Source organism: Dermacentor albipictus, chromosome 4 (assembly GCF_038994185.2).
Source record: "Dermacentor albipictus isolate Rhodes 1998 colony chromosome 4, USDA_Dalb.pri_finalv2, whole genome shotgun sequence".
NCBI lineage: Eukaryota > Metazoa > Arthropoda > Arachnida > Ixodida > Ixodidae > Dermacentor > Dermacentor albipictus.
This window is the reverse complement of record NC_091824.1, coordinates 174,223,916-174,246,233: the sequence shown is the minus strand read 5'-3', so window position 1 is coordinate 174,246,233 and position 22,318 is coordinate 174,223,916. Positions and strand designations below refer to the sequence as shown.

The 22,318-nt window shown below is 46.1% G+C and overlaps 1 protein-coding gene across 6 annotated transcripts in view; it reads right to left on the bottom strand.

Annotated features, from left to right (window-relative positions):
- LOC135913605 (rho guanine nucleotide exchange factor 11-like) overlaps positions 1-22,318 on the bottom strand; it is a 253,038-nt gene that overhangs the window by 112,015 nt on the left and 118,705 nt on the right. For all 6 annotated transcript variants that reach the window (XM_065446119.2, XM_065446121.2, XM_070537837.1 and 3 more), the window contains 5 exons: positions 19,855-19,969; positions 19,139-19,313; positions 8,429-8,555; positions 6,999-7,223; positions 4,310-4,385 (listed from right to left, as the gene is read on the bottom strand). In XM_065446119.2, the coding sequence (XP_065302191.2) occupies positions 4,310-4,385; positions 6,999-7,223; positions 8,429-8,555; positions 19,139-19,313; positions 19,855-19,969 (718 nt within the window). The remainder of the gene's footprint in view (positions 1-4,309; positions 4,386-6,998; positions 7,224-8,428; positions 8,556-19,138; positions 19,314-19,854; positions 19,970-22,318) is intronic.

Sequence of the window (22,318 nt, the reverse complement as noted above, 5' to 3'; positions counted from 1 at the left end):
CCTCAAAATGTAATTTACTTCCTGGTTGAAAGGGATGCCTGAAATTAAGGCAGAGCAGCAAAAGAAATTGGAAACGAGGAAACCCTTTCTTTGCTACAACTGTGACAAACCAGGGCACATTGCTGCGCAATGCAACCAGGCAAAGGCAGTGTTTTTATCAGTCCATTGCAATGACGAGAACATGAAGCTGCTCGAACCGTATATGCGCTAAATGGGAAACCATGTCGTGTACTGCGTAATTCCGTGGCTACTATGGACATGGCTCATGTGGAACCTGAGATGTTCGCAGGTGAATGCATCTGGATTAAGCAAGCTGTAGAAGCTCACAGTGTGTCACAGAGTGCATGCCCGCGCCCCTCTCAAGATGGCCGCCATTGCCGCAGCAGCAGCAACGCCGCTTGCACGGCAATGGGGAAGAGAGCTTCCCATTGTGCCTGAGCTCGCCAGACCGGTTTGGTCAAGTGTGTCGCCTGAGCGCGGCGAAGGGACGAGGCGGCTCGGCAAGCGGCAGAGCGGCTTGGAAGACGGAGCAGGTTGGTCGGGCACCGGGGGACAGCTGAAGATGTGGTCGGCAGGCTGAGATCTCCAGGCCAAAGTCTTCGCCGGTCGAGCGACAGACGGTGCAAGTCCGTCAGGATCTTCGGCAGCGAGGTTGCAGCAGCCTGACGCTCTTCAGATCGGGACCTCGGCAAGCACGCCCCAGATAAGCCTCGTGTTCCAGCTTGCTCTCAGAACTTTTCGCCGGACTCTCTTTTCTAATCGCGTTTAATCTTTCATTTGTTTATCCATCGCATGTTAATTTTTGTATGTTCTGTTAGTGTAGTGTTTGCCGTATTTATTGTCGCGTATACAGGGTGTCTACCAAGTTGACATTTCCAAATTCCCTGAGTTTTCCAGGTTTTCCCTGAGCACCTTTGCGAAATTCCCTGAATGAGCCAGAACTTTGTTTTATGTCAAGACAGGCTGACACCACGTTGCCCGATGCTGTCACTCTCTAGTAAGCATGCTGAAACAAAAAATTACCTAATCCAGTTTGAATAGTAAGGAGTAATATCTATTTTATTTAAAAAGAAAACAAAAGGAAGGTTTTAGTAAAATGCACAGCGAAAGAAATGGTAAAGCCCATTCTAAATTGAGTCGAACATTTTCAAATACGAATGAAAAGGAGATGCATACATAAGTAAATATTTTCTAACATCAGCTATTTCTGTCAACTGATAGCAAGCTCATCTGTATGAGGTCCTGAACTTTGTCACAACTAAGGTTCTCTCTCAGCAGCTGGGAAGTCAACCTCAACTGTCCTGACATACTGACATACATACAACATCTCAGTGTTGGGTTTCACTGCTTAAACAATTTATATTAGTTTGGATGAGGGACACTTGTGTCTCAGCGTCAGCAAACACTTAGTTTTTTTAGCTCAAGCTCCTTCAAAAAGGCGGTGGCACCCTTCTTTTCCTGTTAATTCCTCAGTGCGTCGGTCCTTTCTGTTCTCATCCTCCTTCTACCACGCTTTCACCACATGGATCATCTGATGCATCCTCTTGGTCAGTTGTACAGTCAACATTTGATTTTTCGGACTTCCGAGGGGCCGCAAAAAAAATTGAAAAAAAAAAACGGGCAGTCTGAAAAAAATTTATGCATGTCTTTAACTGCCTTTAAGGGCTAAAATTACCACAGGCACGTCTGAAAAAGCTCTGAAGGCCTGCCAGTACGCTTATTAGGCATATCAGGGCTTGTACTGTGACAGGAAACGGGGTGCACGCATGTGTAATTAAGGAATACATACTGTGTCCCGTGACAATTGCCCCCTTCCCACGCTTGTTATGCTTCACCGCCTAACAATAGTGCATGAGGCGAAGCTAACTTTCGGAGACTGGCATTACGCAACGCGCTGTGCTCTGCGAGCTTTAAGGCCAATCGCGAGGATTACAAATGCGGAGTCGGTGCCATTGGTGATAGCGGCGAATTCTTTCAATGAAAAACACGGCACCGCACGGCAAGAAGCTTAATAGCGTAACACAGAAACAGCTAGGCCTAACGTTGCCATGGTGGTGGTTACGGCTGCCAGCGGATCTGCCTGCGAGAGTGCCGGTTCGAGGCGGCGAGATAATCAAAATAGCGGCGGTGGCGGCTTTGATTAATGCCATTTCAGACCTGCAGTCAGGGCAATATACGTTGACTATATGGAGTACGTGGTGGTGCCGCAAAACCGTACAAATTATCGGGCGTGTCCGAAAAATCGGGCGTCTAGAAAATCGGTCGTTAACTACTCTGGCAATACATCGTGCCGATGACACGGCGTCAATGACGATTCGTTGCGATTCCTCTGTTACTGGAGCCAGCATTAACACGACTTTCGTTCCCTTTCAATAAAGTTACAGCTAATTTTCCCTGATAGAAGCACAAATTCCCTGAGTTTTCCCTGAGTTTTTCCAGACTGTTCAAATTCCCTGAGAATTCCCAGTTTTCCCGGTTTTCCCGGTTGGTAGACACCCTGGTATATTTTTCATTTGTGTCGCGGATTTTCTGTTATTTTGCGAGTGTTAATGGTTTTCACGTGGTGGGCTTAGTGTCGCGCGAGTGGCGTCAGGGCGTGTGTTGTGTGACCTGCGCGCCTTCCGCGAGCTAGGACCCACTACTGGAAGTTTGGATGTTTTTTTCCATTATGTCTCGCGCCTGATTTCATTTTATTAAATTGAGTGTGTGTTGTACGACGTCGCTTCCCATCTCATGCCTCTGGTTCACGGTCGATCAGGCGTGGACCTTATCGCCGGTCAGCAGTCGAACCCTCACTAAACGCATGCGGGGTGGGTTTGTTGTCGCCCCATCCCCTCCGGTTCGGACAGTGCGACTACCTCACCACCAATCCTTGACAACTGGCGTCCGCACGACAGGACTCGCTGACCGCTATCTTCCGTGACCACGAGGCATAGCGGGCGGAACAGACGCATACCGCCAAGAGTGGGAGAAGGCCGAGATATGGCTGATGCGCTGCTTGATGAATTGGAGCGCATCGTGGCCGTCGGGAGGCAGATGGGCCTTGAGGGGCCAGCGCTCCGGGAGTTCTTGCGCGACGCGGATCGTCGTGAGCGCAGGGAAGCGCGAGAGCTGCGACAACGCGAGGCGGAGGAGTGCGATGCGGCACAGTCTTCCCAGCGCGTCCTCAAGTTAGAGAGGGAAAATGCGCTGTTGCGCGCGAGGGGGGCCGTGACAAAAGCATTCGGAACACAGAGTGCCTGCCGGGCTCGACCGTCGCCGCTGACTAACCTCATCCCAGGTTGAGACACAGTCCAAATAAGCCTGGCTCTGCAACTGATGAGCTTGAACTGCTGCTTATGACAATGAACTCAAATGCAGGCATCACTGATGACCCATTAGGTTGCGGTGTGCTGATTCCTGCTGCCGTTACATTCGAAGACTTTACAGACGTCAGCAGTGCGGTGACGTCGCGTGCCGAACTAAACGATCACGAAACGATTGAGCAAGTTCTCCCACCGTCAAACTGTGACTATAACTTGGATGATAACAATGTGCCATGTGCTCCGGAGCCTTCACATGAGGATCTGACTCGAGCCTTTGTAGTCCTTGCACTGGCATACAGAGAAAACGCAAAACTGGCAGAAATACAGGTGGACTTGGTTGCACGTAAGTGGAAGTGTGAGCAGCAATGAATCAACCGCTTCTTACATTTGTTTTTTCGGACATTCGATAGTTTGGAGTTGTTTATCTTCTCCACGGAGTCTGAATTATCAGTTGTTGACTGTACTCAGTTTTTCACACCCCTACTTAAGTAATGTCGCCAATGAATTTTTCTTACACGAAAAGATCCGAAAAGTTTTCCAAATTATCGGGCAATTGAAAAAAGCAAATTTAATGAACAAAAAATTCATTGCATTGAATTTGAGAGTCGGAAATGAAAGATAGCTTCATGCCATGTAAACATTACCGTCACATTGGCAGACCGAAGCGAGGCTAGCTAAACTTTTACATCCGCGCCACCACCACAGCTGACAGGATCGCCTACAATGGGACAACACTATCATGAAAAATGCTGGCAGTGGGCAGTGAATGCTTCGTCTGCATTTCAGCTCAACATGTCTCCGAAGGTCAGAAATTATGCGACCCTGATTACTGAACACGTAGGAAAACAGCGCACATGATGCCATGCCATCACGATACACCCACTCCTTGCATGCGTGGCAGATTACATCTAGAACAGGGCGCACAGGCTGTGTATGCACGCAGCCGTGCTGACAGCCATGCACAACCGCACGCCTGCAAGAACCTGCATGTCTTGGCAACTTACCCCCTGTCGAGCAGCTCTGCAGCACCACCCGCCACAGCAGCTTCGCACTCATCCCCGGTTTCTGGACGACTCCGATCTGCACCAATTGTAGTACCTTGCATTAGATCTTCCACTGGTTCCCAGGGAAAATGATTACGGAACACATTTTGTCTCAAATAGAGTCAATTATGGCATTCTGTCTCATGTCCAAAAATATTTGTAAGCATGAAATAATTCTCAACTTATGCACTTCTGTACTGTAGTAATACAGTACATACTCCTTCTATAGTACAGTAAAACCTCGTTAAACCGTACCCACTTAAACAGTAGTTTCGTTTAAAAGTACTAAAGTCAAATCTGCGACTCAGCGGCCATTTAACATAATGTGTTTTGTATCCGCATAAATCGTACCAGCTCGCTGCGTACGCATCGGTTAAAACGAAGCGTTTCCACTTTTCGTTGCGCAAACACGGCGGTGCGCCATCTCCATCTGGTGGCCCAGCAGAACAACAAGCCTCAGAGATCGGAACAATGGCCTCCAAGCGCCCTGTGCGTTTGCGCGTGAAGCCGCATCATCATCAACATAATTTCGACGCCGTGCCAGAGAGCGTTGTTGCGTCGTGCAAGCGAGAACTTGCATGATGCCGAAGCTCAGATAAAAAAAGACGCCGGGTACACAGCACAGAAGAAAAATTAGACATTGTCCGTGCTATCGAACGTGACACGAAGAAGTCGGCGCTGGCACGTGACAGGGATCTGCTGTTGACTACGGTGTGTGGCATTTGGAATGCAAAGAAGTTGCTCGGCAGCGCTGCTGCGACTGCGAAGAGATGTCGACTACGAGGTTCGACTTTTCGCCATCGTTGCCTCTGTTGTTGAGGAAGTGTCGTCTAGCGACAGTGATGAGAACTACATGGAAAGTGACAGCACGGGAGATTCAGGCCCGACAATGGCAGAAGCTGCGTGGTACGTCAGCCTCATGAATGTAATCATTGCGACGAGAACAGGGGCACGATAACGTTACTCTATTCCAAACTCCGGCACCCCGCAATGAAAAAGGTGCCTCGCAACTTTTGCAGCGCTACCACACGCGTGCACGAAGAATACGTAACGCCAATGAGGAATCTGCCATGCGAGAAGAGAGGGCTGGCTGAAAAGCTGGCACGCAGCTTCAGTAAGTTTAAGGCCGCTGACATCGTGCTAGGCCGCTGCGGCATCAAAAGAAAACACTTTTGTTGCACGAAGTGAATAAATACTGCACGTTTTTTTCCCTTTTCATCACACTCTCTCAGAGTTCTGTTTAGAGTTCTGTTTTCGACAGGTAAGTGGGCGATCTCCTGCTATTTCGGTTAAACAGTACTACCGTTTAGTATGTACTTTTTTTTGAGCTCCGGCCAACTACGGTTTAACGAGGTTTCACTGTAATAAAGTACAACATCGTTAATTCGAACTCCAAGGGGACCGGAAATTTATTCAAATAAAATGGACTTTTAACTAAATTTAACTAACCTTTAAACATAGTGCCCAGTCAATTGTGCAATACAGCACGCAAAACTAGGACTTACTGGGCTCACAGTGAAAAAGTAATCTTTCCTCCATCAGTGACTATATGACATGTACTGGAAGAAGCCTAGGTTTTGAATAAAGTCCAAATGCAATAAGATCACACCTCATGTGCTGTTTGTTGTCGGTTTGACGGAAAATGTACAAAGGTGAGGCAAGAAGGATGATGGCTTGACGCGCACCATACTTTCGTGTGTCCAATGTTGGAGATCCCGTGGTCGAGCTAGAAGGGGAGCGCAGTTGAGCATACAGTAATGTGATCAAGTATGCGCTAGGAGGGGGAGGAGGAGAGGGGGAGGAGGTGAGTGCGCGCTGGGAGCTCCTTCCGGCTCCTTTAAGGTGGACGGGAAAGGAGGGCGCTCGCAGTTCCCACGCGTCTTTCCTGGACATTTTTGCAGCCGGTAGCTAGCAACACATCACACCTTTGCCTTTGCAAGCATGAGAGTGAGATATTTTGTTTGAAATAACCATTGCGTGGCTTTTTGAGTTCGAACTTGTGGGAGTTTTTCTCTATTCAGTACTACATAGAACTTTCCCAGGACCAACAGAGCAGTCTGAATTATCCATCAACTTGAAATAGGAGATTTTGAATTATATATCTGGAGTTCACTATACTGTTATATTGAGTGCAGAGTGCATTCTATTCTTCTGGTCTGTGTACAAGAAAAAAACTGTGCAGAGGCAGGCTAAATGTGTTATCACCCGACTATGGTGCAACTACCAGCAACATTAGACTGAATTTATTATAAGAACCTTGAGCTTTTAGAGCTCCAAATTATTTATTCAGCATCATGCTGCCGTCTGCTAGCCTCTTGAATAGCTCAGATAGTATGAAGACTATGCAGGGAAAGCGTTTGTCCGAGGTTTGATCATTAGTGACATCTTTTCACTTTTTCTTTATTGCAAACTTTGCCCTTCAAGGTCACTGAATGGCATTTATTCATAGCGCTCTGCTAGAGTCAGGCCAATGGCAATTTTCCCTTACCTGGGACTTATTCCACCTTGCAGGTCTTTGCAGAAATTAACACATTTACTTAGCTCTGTACAACTCCATAAATAATATGGCGTCCTGAAGTGCCTACGAGCTAATACAAGTTGTGCATGCGTCCCAGGCTGTCCTAGCAAATCATGCAGGCAGTGTGCTCACCTGGGTCCAGAGGTAGCACGGCCGGGTCAAGGGAGCCGGTCCAGTCCTCCACGGAGTGCTGGGTGCCCCGGCGGGCATTTGGGCGGCGTGCTTTGGTCTTGATGCCCTCCATGAGGTTCAGACCAGACATGCGATGGTTCTTCTTGGCCTTCTTGTGCCGCAGTGACCCGATGCACTGCTCCTCCACCACCCGCACGCACGTCTTGTGGATATTCATCTCGCAGTCTGCAAATCAGAACAACCACAACAGCCCCCTTTACTGCATGCACAACTATCACTGCTCAAGAGACAGGAGAATCAAGAGGTGGGTGAGTGGTACATTTTGGGATCCTAGGGGAAAGGTATGCAGGAGATAAAGAATGGCTTCATTTCAGCACTTCCTGCCTCTATGGCCAGTGTGGGTGCAGGAGTATGTTTGAAAAAACTCAAATTTATTAGTGCAGTAAGAATAGCCATGCATGGCTAGCCACTGAGGCGTGCCATATATACATATATATATGTAAATGCAGACTTGAGCATAAGCAGCGCATCAATCATTTTACATGATTCTGGGGTTTTGTACTTTGTACAGCTCCAGACGAATTTTGACCTTGCGCCTCAAACCTCTATGTCTTGTTTTAAGTTTTATACAGTTACAACTTCTGGTCAGGCCTCCTTAAAGCTAAAATTTCTTTCATTATGTAGTTCCTTAAGCTGCGTCTGTAGAAATTTGATTTACTACGGCCTTAAACTTAAGTCTGTAGGAATTACTTTACTAGTAAGCGCTATGGTTTGGGAACATAGTGGCAGAGAACAAGAGACAAAGGAGGCTGGCAGACACAACATGGGCACTGATTTGCAGCTCAATTTTGCTGGGAAAGCATCTAGTTTGAATACAGGAACAAAATGCCTGGCACATACGTTTTGGGAGTGGTGTTGTCGCATCTTGCCAGCCATTGTAGTGATTGCAGCTGCCCGCCTTCTTTTGAGGATACCTCAAAATTATTCTCAATTATTATGAAACATCACTCAATTATTATGAAACATTCTCAACTATTATGAAACATCACAATCAGCGCACAAATGAGATTGCTGTATATTTGTATAAGCCAGCCATCAGTATCCCTGGCAAATGAAGAGATTTTATTCATTGATCACTTTTGAGTGTATGATGGCTTTCTCACGTAATCCACATGACTTTGATGATTATTCTACTGGGTATAATCTTTTTCTTCAAGTAAAGAACTTTCAGTTGTTAGACCAGCGCTTGTCCTGTCTTTTTTCTTGTGTTTTCTTTGTGTGTGTGCTGTCCAAGAACGGGCAGGTTCCAACACGCCCGCTTTTAAATCCCTCTGCATGCTTGGAAGAAGCATCCACATGGACATAAACCTTCCTGTCAAGCAGCAATGGAGAGAGAGAGAGGGGGAAGGCAGACAAGTACAAATGCTCACTGGTGCACTGGTAGCCCTGGTCACCAACTCCCCAGATGATGTGCTGGCAGTGGTTGCAGTAGGTGACGCAGTGGTACTGCTGTGACTGGAAGTGGTGGCCTCGGGTGTTTATCGTCTGAAATGCAAACTGCCACAGGACAAAGCCGATTTCAAGCATTAGGTTGATTTTTCATTACGAAGCAAAGGCCATTATGACAGGATGTCTCATTTCACAATATGCCCCATTAGTGCCTGCCCCCTACATGCACAACTTATTTAAGAGAAACATTGGTTGCAACAGTGACATATCCTTAGAGTTTCGATATTGCTGAATGTTTCATCGCGATGAAAGGCTCTAGCGACAAGCAAATTATAGCAAGTGTAAGCGGCAAAAAAAATTCCCTGATGATTACAATACTCCCTAATACGAAGTTTTAGTGCAGCTCTATATGTGCGTTTTCATTTCGTGATATACAGTCAAAACCCACAATAAAATCCTGCAACAAGGAAATTCTCATGACAAAGAAATGTTTTCATATCCCTGGCGAATGCCTATAAAATTAAATTATTTTCCTACCTCTCGACAACGAAATGTCGCTGTACTACCAATCCTGCATCAACGAAATATGCTGGAATGTAACGCTGCAGGATACCTACTCGTGGAAGGCTAACAGGCTCCAAAATGTGCTCAAATGTGATTGATCGGCAAAAAAATTGCATTATATACCAACACATTACACTTGCTTGGGCACCAGCATTTTGGTTTACAAAAACAACCAACTGGCAGAAGTGATTCCGAGCAGTGGAAACAGGTTATGGCTAACACATTGCTTGTTGATCGCCTGTTTCAAGTGGCACGCATGTTGCTACTGACATGTCACGACCGTCTTTGCACACCTAGTGCAGTGCGTAATGTGCGCATCGATGAGAAAAATGCAGCAAAAACAAGGAAATCCATATCCCACTGACCCAGAATCATTTATGGTGCTTGAGATGGCGGTCGCAGCATAGAATGCCAAGCAACGCGCCGTGATTGAGCGATCGTCCGGGAATGTGCATCCCTTGCTTCAAGATTGCTGGTTTTGGTGCCACTCGACAGGCATTGTGAAAGGATTTGGCGCTAGATGTAGATTTTTGCAAAGGGGCCGTAACCTCATTCAACTGCTTTAAGGTATACGAGATACGACCACTTTAGTGCTCAGCACCGGATGCGTTGGCGTCTACGGGCGAGAGATGCGCTGGAGAAATGCTGCTGCATGCAGGGAGCGTTGTTGCTCTGTGTCCGGTGCCGAGTTACACAAAACCTCACACAAGTGATTGCATCTCTTAAAGCAATTGACCGAAAATACTGCTACGGAGCAGTGCTGCCACTGCTGTTTGACACATGCAGTGCAGTTTGTACTGCCGGCAATATGGTTCTATATCCTCAGGAAAGCTTGCCAAAGTAGGCTAATGGAATTTTGAGCGCAAAGTTTTGTTATGAGATGCATTAACTATCTGTGCTGCCTAATTTTGCAACAACAAAATTCTCATGAAAGCGAATTTTTTCGCATTCCTTGCTGATTTCCTTACTGCAAGGTTCAACTGTATTGGCTGGCACGGACAATCTGTCTGGTGTGGTACATTGCAAGCTGGTCAAAGTGCACAAGTAAACTCAAGTAAGGAAACGAAACAAGTAACACTCAAGCACAATGACAGTGGCGAGCAGAGTCGGCGATCAGCGAAAATCTGATCTGCAGGTCAAGCACAACGGCTTTTATACGCAACTCGTCTAAGGTTCCATTGTAATCGCATGGCTTCCAAAAAAGCCTCGCCTGTCACGTACTGCAGATTCTGCCTTCTGCGGCATGTGAAAGAAACTGGTCCAAGTTTGCAAATGTGTACACCAAGCTATGCAACATGCTCACAAGGGATCGTGTGGGAAAACTTTTGTACGTGCGCTCGAACCTCAATATTCTGGAGGCTTTGTCCGCTGCACAGTAAAGCAGTGACGCGTCAAGTAGAAATGAATCGGACAAAGATTGATACAAATATTGGTCTTGATGCTTTGATGTGAAATTAAGCTTATATTTTGAACCTGGAAGCTCTACTGTGACTTTTGTGATGCGATAATGTAACGACTATATTCTTTTCAGTATTAAAGAAATAAATGTGTCGGGTTTTTCATAGCTCTGTGCACAATCGTAATGTTTTTTTCAATTTTTCATATAAAAAGATAGAAACATGAAAGATACCAGTTTTTTTTCACACCCCTCAAAATTTCATAAAATTTCACCTCTCTGGTCTACCGTCCGTCTTCCTATTTTCTGCATTTGCTCTATCAGCAAGGAAGTGCCAAATGCAAAGACATGCCGCGTTCACCACTATGCCGAAATTAAAAGGACAGACAAAAATCTGGCTGCATCACGGGCGTACGAAGTTCCTGAAATTTGCATGCGGGTCTGGCACAAACAGGAGAGGCGTTCTACTCCGGAAGCTGCTGCATACGGTGCAATCCCTATCTTGAAGGTGATCGGCGATGCAGACAAGAGTCTACGCATCTAGGCACACCGCACTGTGTTTTCATTGTTTAAGTAGTTTGCGATGAGCTGAGAGGCTGCACAAAGATCAATTCGCCCGCTCCTGCTACAGCACTTCCTCACTCCAACGTTTTGGTAACGATTTTCTACTGTCATTGACTGAGATGTGCTCATGTTTGCTTGTGCGTGTGTGACATCATGCTAGTTAATTTAGTTAGTGAGCAAATGTTTAAAAGTTTATAGGGCTGATAAAACTACTATCCTTACTTCTCATATAGCTGTCTACTAATTTGCTATCACAATCAATGCTTTGCCTTTCGGGCGAAACTGCAACTTTTTTTTATTTATCACAACTTTAGTGCGTTGGAAGTAAATCTTTTCAAAATGAGAGAAAGTTGTATTTCTGTATGAAAGAATGAAGCGCGCGCTACAATAAAGGACTTTTCTTTTTTAGGTCACAGTAAACAGGTGCACATTACACTCGAGGGCAACTTTTTACCTTTTTTTTGTTTTGTTGTAATGGAAATTGCGAGCACGTTACAATCATAAATATGGTACTGCCAAATAAATCGGCGGTCTGTTTTCACATTTTTTCTGCATCTTGTTCAATTCAACCTGCTCAATTTCATCAGTCTCGTCAGAGTCAAATCAACGAAAGTTGACAGTATAGTGAAATTTCACTGCTGCTACGAAAAAATATTGAGACAATAAATGTAAACTGCCACGGATACAGATCATCAAATTGTTGAATTATATGCGGCTGCCTGCCAAGGCATTTCTCAAACTACACGCCGAGCAAATGAGAGCAGCCACCAAAGTGCAGCAGTGTAGCCGCAAGACCCTTTCATCATCTTCTATGCAAAGTGCGATAAAATCCTATCATGCCCTATGCACCATTTGCTGAGGGTGCGAGGAGAAGAGTGCGAAGGTGAGCTGAAAAGGATGGTGCCTTGATGTGCGTTGTCTTAATGCACATCCTAGAGGGGGAGGTTCAGGTAATGGGGATAAGATGGCTGTGCGTTTCCTCCTCTCCATCCCTGCGCCACAGCTGCACTTGGTTGTCAGCGTACAACCAGACAGCGCGCGAGCCGTCTTGGAGTTATCTTGCAGCAAGGCACAATGCAAGGCGAGCCAAAATGGCTGTGGCTTCATTTGAGTGACTATCAGCAGCAGTGGCGGAGCTCTTCGCGCTTTGCTTTGTACCGTGGATGTGAGTGAAGGTATTGACACGGCACAAAATCTTACGTTTGGTCACCAATTCTTAAGTTAAACAATGACTTTTTTTTTCACAGCGAAATTACTTTTTTTCGATTTCCCGATTATTAAAAAAAATTTTACAGCCACCCTTCCACTTGAGAAAATTTGGCAGCAACAGTACTTATTTGCACAAAAGGTATTTCAATATAGCAAAATTTCGTACGAAAGCCGATTTTACCGACTTCGTTATATCGAGGTTTAACTGATTACATCTACACAATATGGCAGCTCCATAAATTGGCAGGAAAGTTCTAGTGGAAGCACAAACAACACAAGAAACCATGCAAAAGCCTTCCTGCACATAATGGTGCCAACCTGATATACAGTAGAAGCTTGTTGATAAGATCCTGCTTCGTACAATTTCTCGGTGAGAACGCTTGTGATCAAGAATGCAAAAAAATGACCCAATACAGTTACGGTTCTGTTATACCAATTAATATATTCCCGGAAAACACAATCGGTACCAACATTCAGTATGTAGTCGAACCCACTTATAATGATACCGGTTTTAACAATACATAGGTTATAACAATGAAACGCTGCTGCACTGTCAACTTTTGTATGTTTTCTATGGGGAAATAATCTGCTTACTACAATGTCCCCCATGCCGCATTATCGGTTATAACGATGAAGTCTGGCTGCTGGATGTTCGTGCCGAAAGGTAATGGAGTGCAAAATCCTTGAAAAGAAAAAAGAAAAAGTGAAATGCGAGTCGCTGCACTATTGGTCGCCGCTCCAACTGTGGCCACGCACTCCTCTCCATGAGAGATGCTCATACCTCTGACCACCCCCCAAAATACGAATGAATCGTGCCAACTACGCTGCCAGCACTATGGCGCTGCTCCCAGATTGTTCGCCAAGCCCTCACAGTTGGTCCTTTATTCTACAGCCCTCATTCTGTGCAATAAAGCTAACGGATTAAGCTGCACGTGCTTGTCTTTGTTCATTGCATCAAAGTCGTTCCTGGCCATGTTTCTCAGCCTCATTTGACTTGCTGACTTGTTTGAATGGCTGATCCGCCTGCTGATCCTCGGCAGTGCATGATGTTGTCGATGAAAAGCACACTGTTATAAATTTGAAAACAAAGTGCTTCTAACCGACAAGGTGATCGTCGTGAACGCGCTTACATCGGATAGCGAGAGTGACGGCCATGACGTCAGCACTGATGCGGTAGGGCAGGCTGCCTGAACGTTGTACCCGCGGGAAATCCTGTACAGTAAAAGCTTATTCAATCTCAACTCGTCATCTGCATAGATAATAAACTTAACTTCTGGGGAGATATGGACTATGTCATAATATATAATGTGAACAATAAAGGACCAAGAATGCTCACCTGTAGTAGACCTGAAATTATCTTCTTCCTGTCTGATACTATATCATTTATAGAAACAAATTGACATTTATGCGCCAGATAGCTTTTAAGTAACACGAGTGGGAGCCCGCAAATGACATAATGGTTAAATTTTTCATATAAAATGGTGTGGTGAATGTTGTCAAGTGCTTGTATGAAATCCACAAAAATCTAGACCATTCTGCAGGTCCCTATCTTCTAAGCATTGGTGCTGGTTAAGGTGGTACGGGTGAAAGGCTGTCACTTAGAACCCTCCAAACTGATCACTTGTAAATTGGTACCTGGGCGGCCACATCCTGCACACTAGTACGAGGGTTTGAGGGCATAAATGCTAGAACATCCGCGCGTAGGCTAGCACTCAAAGATCGAGTCCTCTGCCGCTGTTTCTTGAAGCCGCCGGTTTGTCTCAAGCTTTCATAATTTCTCATGATAGTTAATGCGTTTGGTCTACCGCCGCACTTCTATGACATATGTGTATATATACAGTGAAAGCTCGTTAATTAGAACTTCAGTAATTCGAATTTATGGATAGTTCGAACTGTACGATTTGGTCCAGCCAAGCTCCACAGAAGTCTATGTATAAGAAAGCCCATTAATTCAAACGCGAAAAGGTTCCGCCACGGATAATTCGAACTATGCGCCACCATGCTGGCGGCTTGGCACCTGGCACACGGCCAGAGAAATGCGCCTACTGCCTACACACAAGGCTACGTCACCTCTGTAACGGAGAGAATGGCGAGAGAAGGCAAAATCGGGAAAAATCTAACCGGCGCGGGGTCAGCTCTCCGTTCTACGTGACCTCCGAGACTTCTTGCCCGTCGCGAATCTTGGAGGCTTCGCAAATCTTGTGCAGCTGCTAATGTTGTGCGGCAGATGGCGCGGCAAGCACCAAAGCACAGCGAATCAGGTGTGTCGCAGCTGTGCTTGCAATCAAGAACCGACGAATCGGGGCCTTCGCCACCTTCACATGTTCAGCGTCTTTGTCTCGGCAGTCTTCATCGGATATGCACGTCTGTTTTCAGCTTATGAGGTACCGGCCGTCGTGATTCTTTGTGATGGTGTTTAGTCTCGGCTAACTTTCGTTTCGGTGGACATCGGTGGTGTGGCACAGTCGGACTCAGAGCTGCGACTTGAAGATGGCGTGTGCCCGCAATAAATATATTGTGTGTATGCATGCTGTTTACAGTGGAAATTTAAAACAATGTTGAAGCGAGAAAACACGGAGGAGGCAACCACCACTAGTGTTTCTAATGCACATGTACTCCTATTGTCAGGATTTGCAGAAATAAAGTGAAACTATGAATTAAAAGCCACGCATGTCTGCGCCAACAATGATGCAGTAAACTATCAGCCCCAGTAAGATTTCAAGTGAAAAGGTCAAGGAAAGTCAAAGGAAACCTCAAACGATGTGGGTGACACAACCCTGCTAATGGCACCCCCCGGCAAACTCCGGAGGGGGCTCAGGCCCTGAAGCCCCCCCCTTGAGTCGGTGCCTATGCTGACAGACATGCGGTTTTCTCGCACAAGCCAGTGGGAAGTATGTGGCAAGATGCTTGTGGCGATCACGTCCCAGTGTTTCTTCTGAATTTCTCAAGCTGAGATGCTGCAGCAGCAACCTTCTCGCATTCTTTAAAAGGTGCCTTTTGGGGACACCAAAGCGATGCCTCAGCGGAGCTCGTATGTTACTTGCCGCCCTTGACCCCTCTTTCCCGTTGTTACAGCAGTGCCATTCTTGAAGGCCGACAGCTGCGGCTTGTTTACAACATCCGTTCGGAGCGCACAGGAACCAGAGTTAAACAGTCCAATAAGTCAGCACAATCAGAAGCCGAATGGAGGAAGGTGGTGGGGGGAGAACTGGCCTTATACCTTTCTCGGAACAGCTACAGCATCTCCCATTTTGATTTTTTTTTTATGCAACCCTGTTATAACAATTAGCGGTTATAACGATGGAATTTTTGTGGCACTTGAACGTTGTCATAAGTGGGTTCGACTGTACAGTAAAACCTTGTTAAATCGTATCCGCTTAAACAGTAGTTTTGTTTTAAAAGTAGTAAAGTCAAATCCCTGACTCAACGACCATCGAACATAACGTTTTGTACCCGCATAAACCGTACCAGCTTAATGCGTACATATCAGTTAACACGTACTGTTTCCACTCTTGGTCACGCAAACATGGCAGGGCGTTGTCTCCATCGGGTGGCCCGGCAGAACAAGCCTCAGAGATCAGAACAACGGCCTTCAAGCACTCTGTGCGTTGTGCATGGAGCCACATCAACATCAACATAATTTTGGCGCCGTGCTAGAGAGTGTTGTGGCATCGTGCAAGCAAGGACTCATGTCATGTCAAAGCTCAGATAAAAAAAAGATACGGGGTGCTCAGCGATAGAAGAAAAATTAAACATTGTTTGTGCTATCGAACATGACACGAAGCCGGCGCTGGCACGCGACAGGGACCTACTGTTAACTACGGTGTGTGGCATTTGGAATGCGAACAAGTTGCTCGGCAGCGCTGCTGTGACTGCGAAGAGATGCCATGTCGGCTACGATAGCGAGGTCGCCTACCAACTCGCCCAAACTGCCACGCTTTTGACGAGGTTTGACTTTTCATCATCGTTGCCTCTGTTGTTGCCGAAGTGTCGCCTAGCAACAGGGATGAGGACAACTCAGAAAGCGACAGCACGGGCAATTCAGGCCCAACAGTGGCAGAAGCTGCACAATACGTCAGCCTCATGAATGCAATCGTCGCGACGAGAACAGCACCCCGCAATGAAAAAGGCGCCATGCAACTTCTGCAAGGCTACCGTGCCCATGCACGGAGAATATGCAACGCCAATGAGGAATCTTCCATGTGAGTATTTGCCGAGGAGAGGGCACAGGCTGAAAAGCTGGCTTGCAGCTTCAGTAAGTTCGAGGCCGCTGTCGTCGCTGCTAGGCCGCCGCGGCATCAAAATAAAATAACACTTTTGTCGCTTGAAGTGAATAAATACTGCACGTTTTTTTCCGCTTTCATCACACTCTTTCTTAGTTCCGTTTTTGACAGGCAAGTGGGCGATCTCATGCTCAATTTCATGCTATTTCGGTCAAGCAGTGGTACCGTTTAGTACGTACTTTTTCCAAGTTCCGGCCAACTATGGTATAACGAGGTTTCACTGTATTGCCAAACTTTGATTGTATGCTACGTTTTTTTTTGGCCATTAGATCCCATGTGAACAAGAAAAAGTGCGCCGCATGTGTGATCGAGAGCAGTAGGCATGCACAAAGGCAGCTTCCCCGCAGTACTCGTCTGCCGTGTCACGTGAACATGTCGGCACACTCTCGGTTTCTTGTTCTGATACCAGCCAATCTCCTCGTGAATTGTCACATGTCTCCCTTCACAGCTATCTTCTCCAACGCTATCGCATAAGCATCTCCACCTATCTGTTTCACTGCACTTGTGGCGTAGGAAGCATAGTGCCGGCTTTTAACAAGCAATAACCTAAGCATGCCCCCGTTCCCTGCTGCAGGTGGCGTGAAGTGAGTGTCATATTTTGCTCTGGCGGCATTGCATTCCAATGCTGCCAACAGTCATTTCGGTTTCCCATCGCAAAGCTAATGACAACACACGTCTTCGGTCGCTCAGGCCCCACCAGGTTCACACGCGCCTGCGCCTCATGCTGCAATAATTCTCGCCGAGTCAAAACTTCCTGCTAAAATGCCCTGCCTGAAAAAGCTGCTGACCCAGCCTGAATTCAATAAGCCTAAATGTAAGCTTGCCGAAGCTACAAAAACAAAAATGTGCGTCTTGGACCTCTTGGACCCCACCAGATGAGCACATACCGCATATCATATTGACCACAAATAAAGATGGGGACAGCGGAAGAGAACACAAAAACAACACGGGCGGCAACTTTCAACTCATATATAGCACGTATCGTCGTCTCATGCTGCCATAATTCGTGCAACGCTTCGCATTACGTAGATGTCAACAATAGTAAAGTTTCGACTTTTGTTGCGAGTTCGGATCATACACTTTCCCTGTTAGTACATTTTTCTGGCATTCTTGTTCCACAATGTATGAGCTAGGTACTACTACATTAAACTGCTGCACCTTTGAGACATTCCTGAATGTGTTGTACCAAAGTTTTAAACTCACTACGGTAAATTACTGAAGTCTTAATTATTATATACCTTTAATATTTAATGAGTTGCCAAATCATGCGTATACAGTAACTTTGCATAGCCAAATTTAAGCTGCTGTTATCTGTCTCAAAAGTGGATGTGTTTGATCAAACAATATTTACTTTATAGGCAATTTTTCTAACCTTCTGACCAAATAATTTTGTACTTTGCTTTTTATAACCCTTTTAGGGACGACTTTGGTGCACTCACAATCTTTTGCTGTGTAAATTGTGGCAAAATAAAGATTACTATTGTTGTTATTACAGTAGAATCTCGGTGATACGAATCTCAAGGAGTGGCGAAAATATTCGTATCACCCGAAATTTCGTATCACCAAAAACGAGCGAAATCCGTCCCGAAACCATGAGACACGCACAAACACATTTATTTACGTGCAAAGAAGTCACGGATGTCCTTCTGCGTCTTCTTCTCTGCGAGGTCGGCCAGCAGAGAATTTTGGAAGCTGAAAAACTGGGCGGTAGTGCTCTCACGCACAGTCTCGGACGTCACAGCACGCCGCAGAATATCGAGAGCGTGCATAGTTTCGGCTGCCGACGGTGGTTGATCGTCACCATTTTGGCACTCGTTCTACTAACTTCTAACTTTACATGGTGAGCAGTCTTCACTTCTTTGGAGTTTACGCCAAAGTGCTGCACATTCTGCATAATTTGGTCGCGCTGACCGACGATGGTAGACAGCGTAGAAATTGGCAGGCCGAATTCCTTGGCCATGTCAATGCGCCTTTTCTTGGGCTCTTCGTCCACCTTCTTCAAAATATCCAGTTTGTCCTTCAAGGACAGCGCCTTCCGCTTTCGCGACATCGTACTGTCTGCAGTACCTTTCGGGCTGACGCGATCAATGTTAAACAACACGCTGCACTTCCGTAGTTGTCGCGCACGAGGAAACAAAGAAGCGGGAGCTGCTGCTAGCGTAGCAACCTGCTTGCTGACTGTAGCGGAAAGACCGGGCCGGGAGAAATGTGGGGGAGGACAAATCGCGCTCGACCGGTTGGGTTGGCTGGTTCGCAGGGCGAACGTACCAATAAGCAGCGGCGCTAGCCTCCGGCAACAACAAACTAAAAAGAAAAAGACGAAGCGACCGCCCCCAAAACTAGAGAGAGAGAAAGCTTCCCTTGCCTCGTTACCCTCCCTGCTGCCGCGGAATCCCAAACTGGCACTGACGCACGCTGCGCCGTTTCTTTTTTTTTTTTTTTCGTTGGTGGCGGCTCGACGGTTGCGGTACCGAAGTTTGTATCACCCGGCGCGACGCGGAAAAGTGTTCGGAACATCCAAATTTCGGCTCATTGTACACAATGCTGTTGGGCGGGGGAATTTTGCGAATTTGTATCACACCGAATTTCGTATCAGCCGGGTTCGTATCACCGAGATTCTACTGTATATCTTATATTAAGAACTAGGGAATCAATTAATGTACCCCATGACCCACCTTTTTGTTGCGAGGAAAGAACTTCAGGCGCGACTTTTCACGGGCTACAAAGGTGGGAAACCGCTCGATGAGGGTCACTGCATTGGGCGTCTTGACGCCAAAGCTCTTCAGCACTGTGGCCAAGGCAGAGGCTAGTGCGGACTTGTAGTCTGACAGATTCTCGGGGTCCTCCTTCCTGCGGGAGCACCATCAGCATTCATAACAACAGCTGGGTGGCATGAACAGAGGCTCTTGAGTGCAAACATTATGTCACAAGGCCTCATTATGCGCAATCGCACCAGAACTTAGCTACGACAGGCTTTAAAAAACAAGTATCAACCATGTGACGATTTTCGCAATGCCAGTAAATCAGTGGTTCAACAAAACAAACATAGCTGAAAATGTGACATGTAGTTTGCCTAGTCACTTGTTTCCCCTTCAATGCGCTTTATTTCAACCATCCCAAAGAATTAGCAGATTACCATATAACAAATCACAATTGACTAATAGAGCAAAAGCTTTGCTGCAACAAATACCTGTAAACCTTAATTTGGTTGTTTTGAATGAAGATTCATGAAAACGATATAAGCCACAGTAAGGCTAGCAGTTCAGCAGAGCAGCAACAGGAGATCAAGTGCAGTTGCTGACAACTACAGTTAATGCGGAACATCTGTAGACAAATTTGGTGCAGCAAAGCTTCCGGTCACAAGTGGTACAAGTGAACAAAAGAGCCTCACCCTAACGTCTCCAGTTCAGTGAGCAGCAGGGATTCAACTATGTGGAGCTCAGCGTTCTTGTCCCGTAGTGAGTCGTCCAGGGTAACGTCATTCGGCATGTACAGCCCAGACAGCCCTGCGGACAACACAGACAGTGGGATACACACAGTGCACACCAGTAACCTCCAATCTGACCAACCATGAAGGTGTGCATGCTTTTCTGCCTGCTTTGAGAGGAAAGAAATGGACAGGCAATGAGATGCTTGGGTAAGGAATGAAGTGCCATTCAGTTTTATCTACTGCTAATGTTTCTTCATTGGTTCTCTTACTGTAAACAAACAGTTCAACTTCAACGTACTGAACTTGAATATAATATATTATCAGATCTAATGAAGTAAATATAAGATGTTGATACAGCCAACGACTGAATTTTCGGACGCCCAAATTTTCGGACATGCCCGATATTTCGGACTTCTTCGCAGCACCTCCACGAGCCCCATAGAATCTATGTATAAGGACATCTGAAGTTTCGGACGCTCGAACCTCCGGTGTCCAATTTTCTGGACTTTTTGACGCGGCGGAAGGTCCTTTGGCTCCTCACACGGCGGGCGCCCTTGCGAAGGAAATTGACTTGCAACCAAAGAATATCACCGCTTTGAACCAACACTAGCCGAATCTAGCCGTCACACACCGATTTGGTCTGGCCACGCTGGCTATGTTCATCGCCGCAAATGGTCGCACTTCCCCCTCCGGCAAAGTTTCCGGAGCGGCGCTATTTCGTTTGTTTGCGCAGGCCACGTTTTGGCTAGCGTGGTGTGTGGTTGTGCTGTTGTGTCAAGTGTGCTATGCGACGCTAGGCCTAGGTGCTTTGACGCTCGTCAGCGAACTCCACTGTTCGCAACTTGAGGATTTTGCTTGCCTTCGATGGCCCCCACTCCGCTTTCGTCATCCTCGCCGATGGCATCGAAGCGTGGAAAGCAGTACTGTACCCACGGAAATAACTTTTGAACAGTTTGTTTACGCTGACAACAAGCTCAACTTCTGCACAGAACTGACTGAGGAGGGAATAGTTCGTCAGGTTGTTGGGGATTCAGAAGACGCCAATGTTGAAAATGAGGAGCCAATGCCTGCGCCGCCTACAAGCGCCGAGTGGAGGCGAGCACTGTTGACTCTTTCATCGATCTAGAGTGCTGACATGACCCTTGCTCAAATCAAGGCGAATATGATCGCATGTGACCAGAACGCCATCCAAACAACCATCAACAAGTTCTTCAAGCCACTGCAGCAATAACACTGGCTGCCTGACAATGCACATGTATATAATAAACCAGCAGTCGGCTGCATACATAGTTTTTAAACGCCTATTTTTATAGCACCTTCATTGATGCTTTGGCAGGGTTTCGGAAGCCTCGTACTTCGCCCTGTACCTCTAGACACAAGAAAAAAAGAAAAAAGGTGCGTTTTTTTGCATGCATTCATTTTTTCAGACTGCCTGAATTTTCGGACGTTTTCGTTCCCTAGAGGGTGCGAAAAATCGGTCGCTGACTGTACCAGTACATATTAATATGTATAAAATGAATATTAGATATGATGAAAACATTGTGTCAGGTGCAACTTCATCATACCAAGGTTCAACTTCATTAAACTCATGGATTAAAAAACCTACGACACCTAGTGTGGCAGGTCACACATTGACAGAGGTAGGGAAGCACATAACCAACTCCACTTAAAGGGACACTAAAGCGAAACAATAAATCAGTTTAGACTAATGAAGCATTGTTTGAGAACCCTGCAGGCAGTCATTCAAAAAAAACTGTTTGATTATTAGATGAGAAAATGATGGTCCAAGAATTAGTATTTGAATTTCACGCTGAAACCCCAGCGCCAGTACGTCAGCGTGACGTCGGGGATTGCAAAGTATGTTTTCGCATTTGGGCCGCGTTGGCTGAATAAAGGTTCCTGAAACTTGCCATGTTTAATACTTGGTTCCTTTAGAACACAATGTAGTCAATCTGTACCCCTATATATAATTAGTAGGCTCTAGAAAATGCCATCAAAATCCAAGACGTCACGGCCCCCAGGTGTGGGAACTTAAGTAGGCGTCGCCACCCGTATTTCGTTCTTGCGCTTTTTCTGGCCTACCAAACATCTTATCGTTGTAAGAGTGGTGTTTTTGGTGTTGTAGAACGGTAATTTACTGACGCAGAAGAAATCATTTTTCACTTTAGTGTCCCTTTGAGTACTACTTCGCAGGCACTTCTATCATTTCCATGGTAAACCTGACACTCACATCGCGTACAAATTTTTGTAACATATGTGGTGACCACATCATGCAATTAATTGGGGACTGTACACTGTATAACAGATGTGGCCCTGTTAACCCTTTAAGGGTCAATGACGTAAATATACGGCGCCACGAACAAGTAAAAAAATGGTCGATGCAGTATATTTACGGCGCTGTTTATACGTTTAAAAAGTGCGCCAA